The 19,190-nt window shown below is 46.2% G+C and overlaps 2 protein-coding genes and 1 pseudogene across 2 annotated transcripts; 2 read left to right on the top strand and 1 right to left on the bottom strand.

The window, feature by feature from the left end:
• The first annotated feature begins 2,763 nt into the window (after positions 1-2,763).
• Positions 2,764-12,979, top strand: LOC120036068 (annotated as a pseudogene).
• Positions 12,980-13,386: 407 nt separating this feature from the next.
• Positions 13,387-16,872, bottom strand: LOC120036055 (ragulator complex protein LAMTOR1-like). The gene is made up of 5 exons (XM_038982515.1): positions 16,597-16,872; positions 15,179-15,324; positions 14,996-15,073; positions 14,778-14,901; positions 13,387-13,830 (listed from the first exon to the last, which is right to left on the bottom strand). Exons 1-5 carry the CDS (start codon positions 16,636-16,638, stop codon positions 13,738-13,740), a joined length of 483 nt encoding a protein of 160 aa, XP_038838443.1. The 5' UTR covers positions 16,639-16,872; the 3' UTR covers positions 13,387-13,737.
• An 83-nt stretch (positions 16,873-16,955) lies between these two features.
• On the top strand, positions 16,956-18,906 carry LOC120036054 (secreted frizzled-related protein 2-like). The gene is made up of 3 exons (XM_038982514.1): positions 16,956-17,878; positions 18,091-18,171; positions 18,282-18,906. The coding sequence occupies exons 1-3, from the start codon at positions 17,350-17,352 to the stop codon at positions 18,632-18,634; spliced, it is 963 nt and encodes a 320-aa protein (XP_038838442.1). The 5' UTR covers positions 16,956-17,349; the 3' UTR covers positions 18,635-18,906.
• The last annotated feature ends 284 nt before the right edge of the window (positions 18,907-19,190 follow it).

Genomic DNA, 19,190 nt, shown 5'->3' with positions numbered 1-19,190 from the left:
ACTTTTGCATCCACCAAAGCCAGTAAAACATGATTCATCACTCCAGCAAACGCGTTTCCACTGCTCCAGAGTCCAATGGTGGCAAGCTTTACACCACTCCAGCCGACGCTTAGCGTTGCACAAGGTTAACTTAGGCTTGTGTGCAGCTGCTTGGCCATGGAAACCCATTTTATGAAGCTCCCACAACCAGTTTTTGTGCTGACATTGCTTCCAGAGACAGTTTGGAACTCATTAGTGTGTTGCAACTGAGGACAGAGGATTTTTACGCGCTTCAGCACTCAGCAGTCCTGTTCTGTGAGCTTGTGTGGCTTACCACTTCATGGGTGAGCTGTTATTGCTCCTAGATGTTTCCACTTCAGCACTTACAGTTGACCGGGGCAGCTCTAGCAGGGCAGAAATTTGACGAAATGACTGGTTGGAAAGGTGGCATCCTATGACGGTGCCACGTTGAAAGTCACTGAGCTCTTCAGTAAGGTCATTCTACTGTCAATGTTTGTCTATGGAGATTGCATGGCTGTGTGCTCGACTTTATACACCTGTGAGTAACAGGTGTGGCTGAAATAGCCGAATCCACTAATTTGAAGCATTTTGAAAGTTCGTCATTGGCTTAGATAATCTGATTGGTTAGAGACGATCCGAGTTTGGGAAATGCTGTGAGACAGCCCCCACATTCACCGTGACAGAAAGCCCTCCAGACAGACATGCCCCTGCAACACAGCCCAGTGTTGAAGAACCAGCTGAGTGATAATCAGAACCGATTTTAAAAATCGGTTCAGATGAGACCGCTTTCCAACCAGCACCACAAGTTCCTAAACACACAGTAGCGCTGTAGTTATACACATGGTCTGATATGGGGCGGGTCAAACAGTGTGTCCATTGTTGCTACAAATCATCTCGTAGGCATATGATCATATGTTGCTTGTCTGGTGTAAGGAAGTAGTGCTCACCTTGCGTGTGCTGGTGGGAATCTTTGGGGACTTGCTGTTGTTAGTCCGTTGGGGACATCCTCTGTGCCTTCCCTCCCAGCTGCTGGTACTTCACACTCCCGGCCCAACTGCGGGGAGACTACACTGCTCCGGACCGTGGGACAAGCTCCGGACCGTGGGAGCTGGTGTTCCCTGGAGACTTGCGTGAAGCGTGTCCTGGGGATTTACAGGCGGAGCTGGAAATCTTATTCAAGCCTCTCTGTAGGTTGCCACTCTTGGAGGCTGCCTTCTGGGGCTTGTTGTTAATGGTGAATGATATGGACTGTCTCCGCACAGCCTGACAGACAGAGGATGGATGTTTCAGGCCTATTGTTTGGAGCATGCTAACAGATTGTTTAAATGTATTTATTTAACCTTTATTTAACTAGGGAAGTCAGTTAAGAACAAATTATTATTTACAATGACGGCCTACCCCGGACAAACCCTAACCCGGACGACGTTGGGCCACTTGTGCGCCGCCCTATAGGACTCCCAATCACAGCCGGTTGTGATACAGCCTGGAATCGAACCAGGGTCTGTAGTGACGCCTCTAGCAGATGTCCTACTGAATTTAAGGGACAATTTTTTTCAATACATACACTACCGTTCAAAAGTTTGGGGTCACTTAGAAATGTCATTGTTTTTTAAAATAAAAGCAAAAAAAATGTGTCCATTAATATCACATTGTTAATTGTTAATGCTGTAAATGACTATTGTAGCTGGAAACGGCAGATTTTTCATGGAATATCTACATAAGCATGGAATATCTCCTGTGTTCCAATGGCGCGTTGTGTTAGCTAATCCAAGTTAATAATTTTAAAAGGCTAATTGATCATTAGAAAACCCTTTTGCAATTATGTTAGCACAGATGAAAACTGTTGTTCTGATTAAAGAAGCAATAAAACTAGCCTTCTTTAGACTAGTTGAGTATCTGGAGCATCAGCATTTGTGGGTTCGATTACAGGCTCAAAATGGCCAGAAAAAAAACATTATTGTTCTGAGAAATGAAGGCTATTCCATGCGAGAAATTGCCAAGAAACTGAAGATCTCGTACAACGCTGTGTACTACTCCCTTCACAGAACAGCGCAAACTGGCTCTAACCAGAATAGAAAGAGGAGTGGGAGGCCCCGGTGCACAACTGAGCAAGAGGACAAGTACATTAGAGTGTCTAGTTTGAGAAACAGACACCTCACAAGTCCTCAACTGGCAGTTTCATTAAATTGTACCCGCAAAACACCAGTCTCAACGTCAACAGTGAAGAGGCGACTCTGGGACGCTGGCCTTCTAGGCAGAGTCACAAAGAAAAAGCCAAATCAGACTAGCCAATAAAAATAATAGATTAAGATGAGCAAAAGAACACAGACACTGGACAGAGGAACTCTGCCTATAAGGCCAGCATCCTGGACTCCATCCTGGAGTTCTCGCTCATTGTGATGAAAATAAAAACAAGTGTCTTGCAACATGATAGCTAGCAAACTCTGTGTGGGTTTTAAGGGGTAAGTTAGCAAAATAATGTTGCATGCATAGTAGCCAGAAGTCTAGTTCTTCATGAAGAAACTTAGCTATGTCATTGTGTTGTGTATGCCCTGAAATTAGGCATATAGATGAAGTCAAGTGAAAATACATTGTTTGAGCATGGACAAAGTAGCTAACGTTAGACTAAGTGCAAAGATGATTCGGGATACCTCTTTTAAACTAGCTGTTTTTTGTTACATTCAAATATTATATTTATTATCATACAGGTTAGCCAAAAGGCTGTGAAATCCTCTGGATTTATTATTCAAATGCCTCAGCTCAATGACAGGTAAACCAGAAACAGTTATTTCACATTACTATGCGTGCAGATGAAGGAATGGAGACAAGGAAAGAAAGTCACTATTGAGATGCAATTCAGAGCATTGTACTTTTTACTCAACACTCTCTAATCCCTTTTCTGGCTGCGTCTCAGTACAGTAATGTCATCCTCTCCTATTCTCAGTGCCACATCTGAGTCCTCTCATACACCTCTCTCTTTCTCTCAGAAGCTCTGATGGAGGAGCTCAACCAGGGCTTGCGACCACTGAAGCAAAATGCAGAGAAGAAGTTCTGCAGCCGCTAGCTGCATCTCAACAACAACAACATCATCACAGACTTGGCTTTAATAATACGTCTCACCTGGGTTCTTCTACCTGTCCTTCAACGACATCTCACACATAGACCCAGTGTGTTAAGTTCACACAGTCACGCACACAGGGTGGCTCTAGACAAAACTAGTGCACTATATAGGCGATATTGTGTCATTTCAGACAAGCCTCTCCCTGAATGGACACAGGTGGCAGGGTGGTAAAATGAAATTCTCTAGTACAGGTATTCCCAAACTGGGGTACGTGTACCCCCAGGGGTATGCTGTAACGACTTTCTTCCTGGGATGAAGGAGAGGACCAAAATGCAGCGCGGTTAGTGTTCAACATGTTTAATATGAACATAAACGGTGAACACTTACAACAATACAAAAACAACAAATGTGAAAGTCGAGACAGTCCTATCTGGTGCAGAACACAAACACAGAGACAGGAAACAAACACCCACAAAATCCCAACACCAAACAAGCCTCCTATATATGATTCTCAATCAGGGACAACGACTACCATCTGCCTCTGATTGAGAACCATATTAGGCTGGACATAGAAACAGACAAACTAGACACACAACATAGAATTCCCACCCAGCTCACGTCCTGACCAACTAAACACATACAAAACAACAGAAAACAGGTCAGGAACGTGACAGAACCCCCCCCTCAAGGTGCGAACTCCGGGCGCACCCCTAAAACTCAAGGGGAGGGTCTGGGTGGGCATCTGTCCGCGGTGGCGGCTCCGGCGCAGGACGAGGACACCACTCCACCACTGTCTTTGTCCCCCTCCTTAGCGTCCTTTGAGTGGCGACCCTCGCCCACGACCTTGGCCTAAGAATCCTCCCCAAGGCCCCCACATGATTTAGGAGGTAGCTCAGGACAGAGAGGTAGCTCAGGACAGAGAGGTAGCTCAGGACAGAGAGGTAGCTCAGGACAGAGAGGTAGCTCAGGACAGAGAGGTAGCTTAGGACAGAGGGGCAACTCCGGACTGAGTGGCAGCTCCGGACTGAGTGGCAGCTCCGGACTGGAGGGCAGCTCATGACTGGAGGGCAGCTCATGACTGGAGGGCAGCTCATGACTGGAGGGCAGCTCATGACTGGAGGGCAGCTCATGACTGGAGGGCAGCTCATGACTGGAGGGCAGCTCATGACTGGAGGGCAGCTCATGACTGTAGGGCAGCTCATGACTGTAGGGCAGCTCATGACTGTAAGGCAGCTCATGACTGTAGGGCAGCTCATGACTGTAGGGCAGCTCATGACTGTAGGGCAGCTCATGACTGTAGGGCAGCTCCTGACTGGCTGGCGGCTCCTGACTGGCTGGCGGCTCTGGCAGCTCCTGACTGGCTGGCGTCTCTGGCAGCTCCTGACTGGCTGGCGTCTCTGGCAGCTCCTGACTGGCTGGCGTCTCTGGCAGCTCCTGACTGGCTGGCGTCTCTGGCAGCTCCTGACTGGCTGGCGTCTCTGGCAGCTCCTGACTGGCTGGCGTCTCTGGCGGCTCCTGACTGGCTGGCGTCTCTGGCGGCTCCTGACTGACGGACGGCTCTAGCGGCTCCTGACTGACGGACGGCTCTAATGGCTCGGGACAGACGGGCGGCTCTAATGGCTCGTGGCAGACGGATGGCTCAGATGGCGCTGGGCAGACGGATGGCTCAGACGGCGCTGGGCAGACGGATGGCTCAGACGGCGCTGGGCAGACGGATGGCTCAGACGGCGCTGGGCAGGCAGGCGGCTCAGACGGCGCTGGGCAGACGGATGGCTCAGACGGCGCTGGGCAGACAGGCAGTGCAGGCGGCGTTGAGCAGACGGCCGACTCTGACCTGCTGAGGCGCACAGTAGGCCTGGTGCGTGGTGCCGGAACTGGAGGTACCGGGCTGAGGGCACGCACCTCAGGGCGAGTGCGGGGAGAAGGAACAGTGCGTACAGGGCTCTGGAGACGCACAGGAGGCTTGATGCGTGGTGCCGAAACTGGAGGCACTGAGCTTGAGACACGCACCACAGGGAGAGTGCGTGGAGGAGGAACAGGGCTCTGGAGACGCACTGGAAGCCTGGTGCGTTGTGTAGGCACTGATGGTACTGAGCTGGAGCGGGAAGGTGGCGCCGGATATACCGGACCGTGCAGGCGTACTGGCTCCCTTGAGCACTGAGCCTGCCCAGCCTTACCTGGTTGCATGCTCCCCGTAGCCCGTCCAGTGCGGGGAGGTGGAATAACCCGCACTGGGCTGTGTTGGCGAACCGGGGACACCATGCGTAAGGCTGGTGCCATGTACACCGGCCCGAGGAGACGTACTGGAGGCCAGATATGTTGAGCCGGCTTCATGGCACTTGGCTCAATGCTCACTCTAGCCCGGCTAGTGCGGGGAGGTGGAATAACCCGCACCGGGCTATGAACACGTACAGGAGACACCATGCGCTCTACTGCGTAACACGGTGTCTGCCCGTACTCTCGCTCTCCACGGTAAGCCCGGGAAGTTGGCGCAGGTCTCCTACCTGACTTCGCCACACTACCCTTAAGCCCCCCCCCAAGAAATTTTTGGGTTGTACTTGCGGGCCTCCAGCCTTGCTTCCGTGCTGCCTCCTCATATCGTCGCCTCTCCGCTTTAGATGCCTCCAGCTCCGCCTTGGGACGGCGACACTCCTCTGGCTCTGCCCAGGGTCCCTCTCCGTCCAGAATCTCTTCCCATGTCCAATCCTCCTTGACCCACTGCTGCTGTCGTTGCTGTCCGTTAACCCGCTGCTTGATCTGGGTTTGGTGGGTGATTCTGTAACGACTTTCTTCCTGGGATGAAGGAGAGGACCAAAATGCAGCGCGGTTAGTGTTCAACATGTTTAATATGAACATAAACGGTGAACACTTACAACAATACAAAAACAACAAATGTGAAAGTCGAGACAGTCCTATCTGGTGCAGAACACAAACACAGAGACAGGAAACAAACACCCACAAAATCCCAACACCAAACAAGCCTCCTATATATGATTCTCAATCAGGGACAACGACTACCATCTGCCTCTGATTGAGAACCATATTAGGCTGGACATAGAAACAGACAAACTAGACACACAACATAGAATTCCCACCCAGCTCACGTCCTGACCAACTAAACACATACAAAACAACAGAAAACAGGTCAGGAACGTGACATATGCGCAATCCCGTCGGGGGTACGGCAAATAAAAATGTGATTAACATTTTGAATTTATTTATTAGTTTTTGTTACATTTAAAATATATATGTATATTCACATTTTCAAACAGTCCATTTATATTTTCCAACGGGGCTATACATTTGGGTGAAGTGTTTTTCTCGCCTGAGTAGCCTCGTTTCACTGCCAAAAATAAAATTAAACCTAATAAAATTAAACCTTCTTTGGACACTGTGTTAACTAACCTCCAGACGAGCAACGCCCTACAACTCTCTTTCGGTGGCCTCCAACTGCTCTAAAATGCTAGTAAAACTAAATGTATGCTCTTCAACCGATCGCTGCCCGCACCTTCCCGCTCCTAGCATCACTACTCTGGACGGTTGTGACTTAGAATATGTGGACAACTACAAATACCTAGGTGTCTGGTTAGACTGTAAACTCTCCTTCCAGACTCACATTAAGCATCTCCAATACAAAATTAAATCTAGAATCGGCTTCCTACTTCGCAACAAAGCATCCTTCACTCATGCTGCAAAACATACCCTCGTAAAACTGACTATCCTACCGATCCTTGACTTCGGCGATGTCATTTACAAAATAGCCTCCAACACTCTACTCAGCAAACTGGATGTAGTCTATCACAGTGCCATCTGTTTTGTTACCAAAGCCCCATATACTAACCACCACTGCGACCTGTATGCTCTCGTTGGCTGGCTCTCGTTGGCTGGCCCTCGCTTCATATTCGTCGCCAAACCCACTGGCTCCAGGTCATCTATAAGTCTTTGCTAGGTAAAGCCCCGCCTAATCTCAGCTCACCATAGCATCACCCACCCGTAGCACGCGCTCCAGCAGGTATATTTCACTGGTCATCACCAAAGCCAACACTCCCTTTGGCCCCCTTTCCTTCCAGTTCTCTGCTGCCAATGACTGGAACGAATTGCAAAAATCACTGAAGCTGGAGTCTTATTACTCCCTCACTAACTTTAAGCATCAGCTGTCAGAGCAGCTTACCGATCATTGCACCTGTACACAGCCCATCTGTAAATAGCCCACCCAACTACCTCAACCCCATATTTTTATTTACAGTTGAAGTCAGAAGTTTACATGCATCTTAGCCAAATACATTTAAACTCAGTTTTTCACAATTCCTGACATTTAATCCTAGTAAAAATTCCCTGTTTTAGGTCAGTTAGGATTACCACTTTATTTTAAGAATGTGAAATGTCAGAATAATAGTAGAGAGTATGATTTATTTCAGCTTTTATTTCTTCATCACATTCCCAGTGGGTCAGAAGTTTACATACACTCAATTAGTATTTGGTAGCATTGCCTTTACATTTTTTAACTTAGGTCAAACGTTTCGGGTAGCCTTCCACAAGCTTCCCACAGTAAGTTGGGTGAATTTTGGCCCATTCCTCCTGACAGAGCATGTGAGTCAGGTTTGTAGGCCTCCTTGCTCACACACACTTTTTCAGTTCTGCCCACAAATGTTCTATAGGATTGAGGTCAGGGCTTTGTGATGGCCACTCCAATACCTTGACTTTGTTGTCCTTAAGCCATTTTGCCACAACTTTGGAAGTATGCTTGGGGTCATTGTCCATTTGGAAGACCCATTTGCGACCAAGCTTTAACTTCCTGACTGATGTCTTGAGATGTTGCTTCAATATATCCACATAATTTAGCTTCCTCATGAAGCCATCTATTTTGTGAAGTGCACCAGTCCCTCCTGCAGCAAAGCACCCCCACAACATGATGCTGCCACCCCTGTGCTTCACGGTTGGGATGGTGTTCTTCGGCTTGCAAGCCTCCCCCTTTTCCTCCTAACATAACGATGGTCATTATAGCCAAACAGTTCTATTTTTGTTTCATCAGACCAGAGGACATTTCTCCAAAAAGTATGATCTTTGTCCCCATGTGCAGTTGCAAACCGTAGTCTGGCTATTTTATGGCGGTTTTGGAGCAGTGGCTTCTCCTTGCTGAGCGGCCTTTCAGGTTATGTCGATATAGGACTCGTTTTACTGTGGATATAGATACTTTGTACCTGTTTCCTCCAGCATCTTCACAAGGTCCTTTGCTGTTGTTATGGGATTGATTTGCACTTTTCGCACCAAAGTACGTTCATCTCTAGGAGACAGAACGCATCTCCTTCCTGAGCGTTATGACGGCTGCGTGGTCCCATGGTGTTTATACTTGCGTACTATTGTTTGTACAGATGAACGTGGTACCTTCAGGTGTTTGGAAATTGCTCCCAATGATGAACCAGACTTGTGGAGGTCTACAATTTTTTCTGAGGTCTTGGCTGAATTCTTTTAATTTTCCCATGATGTCAAGCAAAGAGGCACTGAGTTTGAAGGTAGGCCTTGAAATACATCCACAGGTACACCTCCAATTGACTCAAATTATGTCAATTAGCCTATCAGAAGCTTCTAAAACCATGACATCATTTTCTGGAATTTCCAAGCTGTTTAAAGGCACAGTCAACTTAATGTATGTAAACTTCTTCGTCCGAAGAGGAGGAGTAGGGATTGGACCAAAGCGCAGCGTTGTTATACGACATGATATTTATTAAACAAGACGAAAACTAAACACACTTGAGAATTTACAAAATAATAAACGAAGTCAACAGACCTGAACAAACGAACTTACATATACACGAAGAACGCATGAACAGGTACAGACGACACAAACGAACGAACAAACGAAACAGTCCCGTGTGGTGCACAAACACAGACACGGAAGACAACCACCCACAAACAAACAGTGTGAACAACCTACCTTAATATGGTTCTCAATCAGAGGAAACGTAAAACACCTGTCCCTGATTGAGAACCATATCAGGCTACACATTAAACCCAACATAGAAACACAATACATAGAATGCCCACCCAGCTCACGTCCTGACCAACAAAACAAAGGATTAACACAAAAACTAGGGTCAGAACGTGACACTAACCCTACAGCAGAGAGATAGATAGGGTATGTAAACTTCCGACTTCAACTGTATTTTTTTGCTCCTTTGCACCCCAGTATCTCTACTTGTACATTCATCTTCTGCACATCTATCACTCCAGTGTTTAATTGCTCAATTGTAATTATTTCGCCACTATGGCCTATTTCTTGCCTTACCTCCCTAATCTTACTACATTTGCACACGCTGTATATAGATTTTTCTATTGTGTTATTGACTGTACATTTTTTTATCCCATGGATAACTGTGTTGTTTGTGTCGCACTGCTTTGCTTTATCTTGGCCAGATCGCAGTTGTAAATAAGAACTTGTTCTCAACTGGTTCTACCTGGTTAAAACAAGACACCTGAACTCTCGTGTATTTTCTGCACTATGCAATGATATGGGCAGCAACCATGTAACGCTTTTACAACATACAGATGTGCGCTGGTTATCAAGTGGCAAAGTATTGACACGTTTTTTAAAATTGAGAGACAAGCTTAAAGTTTTCTTTATTGACCATAATTTTCACTTGTCTGACGCTTACATGATGACGAGTTTCTCACACGACTAGCCTATCTGGGTGAGGTTTTTTCTCCACTGAATGATTTGAATCTAGGATTACAGGAACTCTCCGCAACTATATTCAATGTGCTGGACAAAATTGAGGCTATGATTAAGAAGTTGGAGCTCTTCTCTGTCTGCATTAACAAGGACAACACACAGGTCTTTCCATCATTGTATGATTGTTTGTGTGCAAATGAACTCAAGCTTACGGACAATGTCAAATGTGATATAGCGAAGCACCTGAGTTGGGTGCGCAATTCCGCAGGTACTTTCCCAAAACCGATGACACAAACAACTGGATTCGTTATCCCTTTCAAGCCCTGCCTCCAGTCCAGTTACCGATATCTGAATAAGAGCCTCATCGAAATTGCAATAAGCGGTTCTGTGAAAATGTTATTTAATCAGAAGCCACTACCAGATTTCTGGATTGGGCTGCGCTCAGAGTATCCTGCCTTGGCAAATTGGCTGTTAAGACACTGATGCCCTTTGCAACCACGTGCCTATGTGAGAGTTGATTCTCGGCCCTCACTAGCATGAAAAGTAAATAGAGGCACAGACTGTGTGTGGAAAATGATTTAAGCCTGAGACTCTCTCCAATACAATCCAACATTGCAGAGTTATGTGCATCCTTTCAAGCACACCCTTCTCATTAACCTGTGGTGAGTTATTCACAATTTTCGATGAACAAACAAGGTTTTATATGTAGGATGGTTTAATAAAGAGCAAAAATATTGATTATTATATTATTATTTGTGCCCTGGTCCTATAAGAGCTCTTTGTCACTTCCCACGAGCCAGGTTGTGACAACAACTCTCATTCTTATGTTTAATAAATGTATCGTATAGTGTGTGTGTGGCAGGCTTACAATGATGGCAAAAAACAACATTTGAGAGTGCGCTGACCCTGGTGGTAGGGTCAGGGTACAGCTGGAGGTTGAATGTTTGAAGGAGTACGGGACTATTAAAAAGTTTGGGAACCACTGATCTCGTACATTAGTAGTGATCACCCTACATTTAAGGGCCTAAAGCCTGTGTGTGTGTGTGTGTGTGTGTACTCTGTTTCCCAGGTCCTAGTAGAGCTGAAGGAACTGTGGGTGTTGTATCTCCATGATAAAAGCATCTGTAACCTTTCAAAGGTGGATAAGCTGGCCGCCCTGCCCTTCCTACATAGACTCACCCTGCACAGCAACACAATGGAGAATGAGGGGAGCTACAGGTACACACACTTAGCAGCACAGGCATTACATGAGAAAGGTGAGGACAAACCCAAATCTACACACACCCACACGCAAATATAGGCCGCCACTAAGCCCCACATGGGGGGTGGGTTACAGGGGTGGTTTATTCCACTCATACTCTTCGTGTGATCTCCCAGTGCTGTTTAAATTCTGTGTGTTCACCGAGGGCTATGTGGCTCTGAGCCCTATGTGTAACAGGTGCTGAGTTCGTTGCAGCTGCATAGCATTCTGACAGGTGCTTAAAAGGAGCAGAGAGATCAGGGTCTAGTTACACACCGACTCTCTGCCTGTCTGCATAGCAACACTAAACTCCTACTGAGTTTTTGGGCATTCTCCCTCTCTGTTCAGTGCTAAGTTACTACCAGTTTACAGTTTGTATAGTCACTGTATGTATAGATGTGTTCAGTTCTGGAGCCTTATGGTCAAGAGAAAACAGAAGTGTGTGTACCCGGACAAACACCCAGTAATGAGAACGTGTGTAGGAGGTATGTGAATGCAGCTCTGCCTCACTTGTTGGACTTCTGCTCTGTAACGGGCCAGGATAGAATCATGGCCCAGGTCTGGCACCATCCCAGCAACCACAGCAAAACACCAGGAAGAACCAGGACAACTGGCCTGTCACCACAGAAACGATGGGGGGGGGGGGGGGGGGCAATCATCATGCCAACCAACCAGAGTTCCAGAACCACAGGCTTACATCAGAAGACCATTATGACCTGATGCATCATATAAAAGTACAATACAAATCTACTCATCAGAAACTCTGTCTGGTGTCTGTCAGAGTTGGGGAAGAAGGAATAGTACATCTACAGTAGATGTGACCTTGACCTGTATAATTATTGAACTGAACCATTGACCAACCAGGAATAGAGCCCTCTCACTCACTCCCCCCAATGCACACTTTTGTAGGTGTTACTTTGTGTTGAAATATGGATCTGAGAATTGACCCTTTACCACTGGTGGATCAGCAGGTATGAGACGTACTGAATAATCCTTATCATGGTAAACAAAGACTTCATAGAAAGTTTAAAAAATAATCATATCCATTACTTACAGTACACACTACATAAGATGTGATAGTGTTCATTAGGTTTGTTGTAATGATACCCCACACAATTCTCTCTATACAGACCTACAGAACACCAGTCTTATTGTTGAAAGTCTTTAATGAATTCATTAATTGGGGGAAAAAAATGTATTAACAGTATATCTTAATAAACCTTTTGGTACTAGCCTAAGAAATGAACAATGTTATCCTGGTACTATTGCACACTGAAGTAACAAAACAAGCACACTGCAGAAAGTGGAAAAGAAACACGGCCTTGTAGATCATCCCTTTAAAGACCCCAGAGAGGCACCCACCCACAAACACACTCACCCCGGAGCATAAATACACTTAAAACATAAATAAATAATTACAACGCCTCTGATCAATTTAATTTAGGTGATACTCACAGGTTATGGTTGTTTATCTCAAACTGCCATGACAGCTTTCAGTTCCTGGTTAATGTGAGTAACTCGTCACAATCAGTTTTGTTTAAAAATTCAAACAAACTTGGGTGTTAAGTTTTTTTCCTTTTATGTCATAAAAAATGGGCTGCTGTATCCTTAGTTTTGATTGGCTCCTAAAACAACTTCATTGGAGCTTTAGCCAATCCTGACCAACAGACTCTACAATGGGGAGGTGCATACAATCCATTTCTTGCTTCTGACGGAATCACATAAATCTGTACATAGAAGGCATCAACACTTCACTGATTCATTTACATTACAAGCCCCCAAACCCTCCCCCCACCTAGACCCACCCCCTCCCCCCAAGCCTGGTTCCACCCAGTTCCCACCCCCAGCTGTATTGTTTCTGTGAAGTCTAAAGATATGAATTCAAGGACTGCCAGCTAAATTATTGAAGTGCTAAGCATGTTTCCCCCAGAAATCAGAGAAACCCATGTGGATTCCAACCGCTGTCCCCACCCCCCATTCACCCCTGCACTCTGCCAACATGAGCTGAACTCAAGAGAAGACTCATACGGGTCATATCAGATTTGAACTTAGGTACTATAGTTGAACTAAGTCCCTCCTGTTTTTAAACCTACCCAACCCAGTTGTCTTACATTAGGTCAATCTAAGGATTTGAACAAAGATAAGGAACACTATAGTGAGGGCTCTTTCTAGAAATTCATATTGATGACATGAGGGGTGGGATGTGTGTTCTGGGTGACCGGTCCACACAGTGTCAGAACAGCATCCCCATGCTCACCGTAGTGGGTTGGCTGGCTGTGGACATCTTTTTTAACCCTGTTCCTGTGCTACATTTGGACATGCATAATCACCCTCTTTTCCTAGCTGTGGTTAGTTAGTTAGATGAGCTGCATATCAGACGAGGTTAGCTACTCCTGAATAACTCACAGCCAGCGCTAACACCACCAGCAGCCTAGCCATGCAGCTAGCTAACCGTTTATTCAGTCAGACTCAGTCACTCTTCAAACAACAACATTTAAAATAACAAAAACAAAGACTTCCCTAACACCATTATACTGCCATAACATTTGACGGCTGGTGAAAGAAGGATGAATGGTGGCTTTGAAAGGTGGTTCTGAGGGGTGCAGGGCAAGGTGGGTTAACCCTTTCAGCAGGGGAGGCCTGGTTGTCATAGTCCTCAGCAGGTTCCTGGTGGCATAGCTGGGTAGCACAGGGACTGGGACACATAGATGCAGTGTGGGCATTGGGGACAGGACGGGAGGAGTATTATGGAGGCCAGAGGGCAGATCAGGGGATGGCAAATTGAACCACTAGCTCTTCTTTAGCGTCCACCTTGATCTGAGAGATTGCACTGTAAGCATAGGCAGCTATCTTGGACACCTGTCAAACAATTAGAACAAATGAGGTTAACACGCATCAATCGGCTACATAATGCATTTGTTGTTGTTCCAGAGCTACCATACACTAACAGGTTTATGGACAGGGAAAGCACATGACTGTAATAGAAAGATGTCCTGATGAACATCTGAGAATGGCACTGTGTGTGTGTCTGTATTAGGGGTGTAACTATACATGTATTCGTATCGAAACGTTCGGTACGGGAACCTCGGTTCGGTCCACATTGTAAAAACATAAACATGAAAAAAAAAACACTAGGCCTATAGGCTATGCCTACACAGTTGTATTGCTTGAGTAAATCTGAGCTGGAAAAAAATGTACAATTTCAGGCTATTCCATTAAAACAATGAGCTTATGCGCACGTTGTAATGAAAATTCTAATCTTAATTGACACATTTTATGAGGTGGAGCCAGGAGCTAGTTCTGTACGATGGCAAGAAGTCGGGCGGATAAACCAGGAGGATTCTCAATCATCATTTAAAATCTTCAGTTTGGGAACATTTTGGTTTCCCAGTAGCTTACAACAGCGATGGACAGAGGAAGTATGTTCCCTCAACATGTTGACACATTTACACTGACATCACCGCAGTATTCCTACCACCTGACCAAGACGGCGATGCAAAAAAACACTACAACTTTGTCTCCCCTCTGCATTCAAGCAGCTCTTTGCAGGTAGTAATGAGACTATATACAAGGACAACCGGTACCAATGTGCAGTGGTACGAGGTAGTTGGAGTAATATGTACAGGTAGGGGTAAAAGTGACCAGGCAACACCTGAGGTTGGTGGCCCCTTAATTGGGGAGGATGGGCTCGTGGTAATGACTGGAGTAGAATCAATGGAATTGTATCAAATACATCAAACCCATGGTTTCCATGTACCAAACCATGAAACGTTACACCCCTAGTGTGTGTGTGCGCGAGCGTGCACCTGTTGTACATCCGAATATGGCACCAGATCACTAGCGAGCACTTGGTGCGGCTGGCTGGTGAGTGAAGGGAGAGGGAGGGGCTTCTTCTGAGACAGACTGTTACTCAACAAGGCCAGTTTTGTACTGAAAACACAATAAAAGACAGGTTAGTACTGAAACACAAACAAGGCCAGTCAAAACCCACATACACATTAAGCAAGTACCTCCACACACCCACCTGTATTGCCGAGCTTTGTCCATGTACTCATGCTGCTCCATGCCTTGAGAGTCCGCAGCCGAGACGTCGATGATGTTCCTAAGAAATGGAAAGACGGGCAGGTATTCAGCAGAATTCAATCCCAAATAAATAAACCCCATGATGATGGAGGAGAAAGAGAATGTTTGTGTGTTTGTGTCTTACAGAGCTGTCTTGGTAAGGATGGATGTGAGTAAGGCCTGTTCGTCTGTGCGGGCTGAGGGTACATTGGTGGAGTTCCATTCTGTGCTGTTGAGGGGCTTGCTGTCGGGGTTCGGGTGGGGGATCAGCGGCTTACGCTCGTCAGGGTCCTGAGGCACAACATGCGCATCGCGATCACAAACTATCACAACATCCTCGATCACTATCACAGGCTGTTTGGGTTACCAGATTCTTACCTTGCTTATTGCTAAAATGATTATGATACAACATCTGAACAGAAGTCTAAAAAAAAGAGCGCCCTACAACCCCTATACTACTCATCCTCTGATTTGTTGCTTTGACAGGAAGAACAGAATGAAACCAAACAAAAGTTACGTAACCCTGATATATTGATCCTGGTGTGTATATTTCAACAGTATTATACTGTGTTATAACAAGGTTAGCTAAGCAGTGGCAGGCTATAATGTGTACAACAGTCATCTGATAAACAGTAATAATAGGATACAATCCCTGCCTTTTTCCAAAAGGAAAAATAAAACTTCCCTTCACCAAATTCCATTTTGGCCTATGTCACCACAACTGGATGGGAAATCTGAGATCATATGACATGCATCTGGGAGAAGTTGATTGGCTGGCAAGTTCAACACGTTCCAACAGCTTGACCGAATGTGAACCTTTGAGGCCCAATTTACATAAGTGGTCACGTTTTACCGGCCCTGATTGATCATCATCATGATAGTTGAGAATTGAAACTAAGCTATTGTCTGCCCTCCAAGTAGATAGCTACTGACTGCCCTCCAAGTAGATAGCTACTGACTGCCATGCTGTGCAAGTAGATAGCTACTGACGTACACATATGAACTGATTAAGTAAGCTGAACTAGTAAACTAGATAATGTTTGTAATTGTCAACAAAAGGTTGTCACTATTTTGAAACGTCTTCTAACTAGCTAATGGCGTTAGGTGTGTTGGTCAACTTGCCAATCAGGGAACTAACGTTAGCTAAACTCCCTAGGCCCAATTTTTCTAGCACAGCTAGCAGTTGTCTCTGAAATATAATATATTTCTTAATTCCATGATTGTACGTTTAAATGTGTGTGCATTGTTGTGAATTGTTAGATATTACTGCACTGTTGGCGCTAGGAACACAAGCATTTCGCTACACCCGCAATAATATCTGCTATATGTGTACAATACAATTTGATTTGAAAGGACTGGTTAGCTATCTGCTGGGTCGTAGTTGGCTAACTTAAAAATAGTTTCATTTTAACGCGCAGAGAAGCACTATATTTTCACTTTCGACTCGTGGAATTCGTAACAACAAACTGTCTTGCAATGGCCTTATGACCCCAAAGAAATGTAATACTTCTTGTTAAATAATATTTTACACCCTAGATAACCAACTAGCCTAGCATTAGCTACCTGCTCGGTGGTCTCGTTCTCGCTACTGTAACAACAACCCATGGCGTCCGCTGGGCGTTCGGCGGTCTGCCAGGTACGCGAACCCAATCTCCAACTACTCCACCCGGGAAACTATTGCTATAATAGGAGAAACAGACCCTGTCTGAGTCCACAGGAAAGGAATCAAACTTCTTTCTTTGTTTCTATTTCTCGCTGACTGCTTCTGTCAGCTACTACTACAAACGAAGCCTATCACATGACAGCAGTTTTTTGCGCAGCCAGGGCTCGGCAACAAACATATGACATCCGGCCAATGTGAAGATGCCATGGGGACAGATACCCTAATCACGTGACAGGGGTATTTTTTTTTTTTAAAGACTTGCTAAAATAGTGAGCTTGTTGTTGTTATGACTGGGGAATAAAACCAGCAGAAAACAGACCGCGACGTAAGGAAAATGCATAACGAATAGATGGCAAAAATACATTGCTAGCACAGACTCGTTGGGGGCAGGTTCTGGGCAGACTGCTATGGGAAGATAAAACAACAAACAGTCTTTCAGACGCCCCCCCCCGTTCTAATAACAAAGCCACTTTACAGCCCTCAATAACCGGGAGTCACACCATTGCATTTGCTGTAAGAACCAGTTTGTTCTGCATGATTCATTACACACTAGGCTACTACTAGGTTGGTTCCAACCGGCTACCAACTTCTCCTCCAGGACTGCTGAACAACCACCGTGCTGCTTTGTTTTTTATTCTGCACGTGTTGTCAGTATGGCTCAACTGAAGTTATCACTTTGCGTGTTGGTGTCTATTTCTTTCGCCTCGGTTTTGACCACAGACAGCTCCATTCAGTTTGCGTCCGAAAGTCTCAGTTCCTCATCGTTTCGCTCGGTGTGTAAGCCCATCCCCAGCACACTTTCTTTGTGCCACGGCGTCGGTTACGGGGATATGCGGCTGCCCAACTTGCTGGGGCACGACTCGTTGAAAGAAGCCCAGCAACAGTCGGCCGCCTGGCTGCCGTTGGTCTCCAAACTCTGCCATCGGGATACCAAGAAGTTCTTGTGCTCGCTCTTCGCCCCGGTGTGCCTACCGGAGGGGGCCGTGCGCCCCTGTCGTGGGCTGTGCGAGGCTGTGAGGGACGGTTGTCTCCCTGTGATGAGCGCGTTCGGGTTCCCGTGGCCCGACATGTTCAACTGCACACAGTTCCCGCGCGGGGTCCATCTCTGTATTCCCACCACGACCCAAGACACACAGCGTGCGCGGAAGGGAGAGGAAGCGGGTCACGAGGAGGCATCAGAGGGTTTGTGCCTATCATTATCATCATCATCATAGAAAGCTGATCCTCTGCAAACATGTTCCATGCTCTTTCACACACACACACACACACACACACACACACACACACACACACACACACACACACACACACACACACACACACACACACACACACACACACACACACATCCAAACTAACCCTGTTCGCTGTGGCATGTCTCTTGGTGTCCTCAGGAACAGTGATCTGTGACTCATGCAGTCTGGCTGCTGAGGGGGAGACAGACATCCAGAACCACTTCTGCAAGAGTCCATATGGTGAGTGATATGTGTATGGCATTGGTTACACTTTAGACAAAGGCTTATAGAGGTCTATAACGTGTTTACATGTGTTTACAGACATGTATTTCTGTGTTTTTTTCTCTCAGTCTTTAAACTGCGTATCGGGAGTGTGTCTGTGGAAGGGGGTGACTGCAGATTAGTCCCTCTGGGCCGGAGTCGCATCCTGAGGTGGGAGGGTGGAGGCACGGAGAGGGCTGAGGGCGTCGGGGGGGCAATGGCCTACAGTGCCCTTTGGCTGCAGGAAGGGGGTACCTGCACCTGTCCTGCCCTGGAGGAGGCAAATGGGGGAGAGGGGAAGGGGTCCGTGGCAGGGGTGTGGTACCTGGGCCTTGCTGACACACAGGAGGGCAGGTTGGTCCTCACTAGGCTGGTGAGATGGAGGAAGGGGGACAAAGAACTCAAGAAGTTCATCAGGAGACTGCTCAAACAAGCCTGCTGATGCTGTCATCAAACAAGCATAGAGAGACTTTCCAATTTGGCCAAATGGATGCGTATGAGAGGACACCACAGCCCTGTTACATTTCAGCCTCTAGGCCTAGACCCTATCCCTTCAATATCCCTTTCATATTCATATCATCTAGCTCTGGAGAAGTCGTGCCTTCATCATAGGGCTCCAGAGTGGCGCAGCGGTTTAAGACACTGCATCTCAGTGCAAGAGGTGTCACTACATTCCCTGGTTCAAATCCAGGCAGAATCACATCCGGCTGTGATTGGGAGAACCATAGGGTGGGGCACAATTGGTCCAGCGTCGTCCGGGTTTGGCCGTCATTGTAAATAAGAATTTGTTTTTAGCTGACTTTCCTAGATAAATAAAGGTAAAATAAAAAAAATAATGAAGTATCTACCCAGTCTGTTCAGATCTATGAAGACCTGCTAGGCAGAAGAGAGACCATCAGAGGACCATTGTGTTTGTTTGGATCTATGTTCTGGGCACCTGTCACATATTAATTATTAATTGTATTAAATTCTGAATATTATTATTCTTTTTTAAATCA

Source organism: Salvelinus namaycush, unplaced genomic scaffold, assembly GCF_016432855.1.
Source record: "Salvelinus namaycush isolate Seneca unplaced genomic scaffold, SaNama_1.0 Scaffold12, whole genome shotgun sequence".
Taxonomy (NCBI): Eukaryota; Metazoa; Chordata; class Actinopteri; order Salmoniformes; family Salmonidae; genus Salvelinus; species Salvelinus namaycush.
Note: the sequence above shows the minus strand (reverse complement) of the source record. Positions and strands in the feature narration are given on the sequence as shown.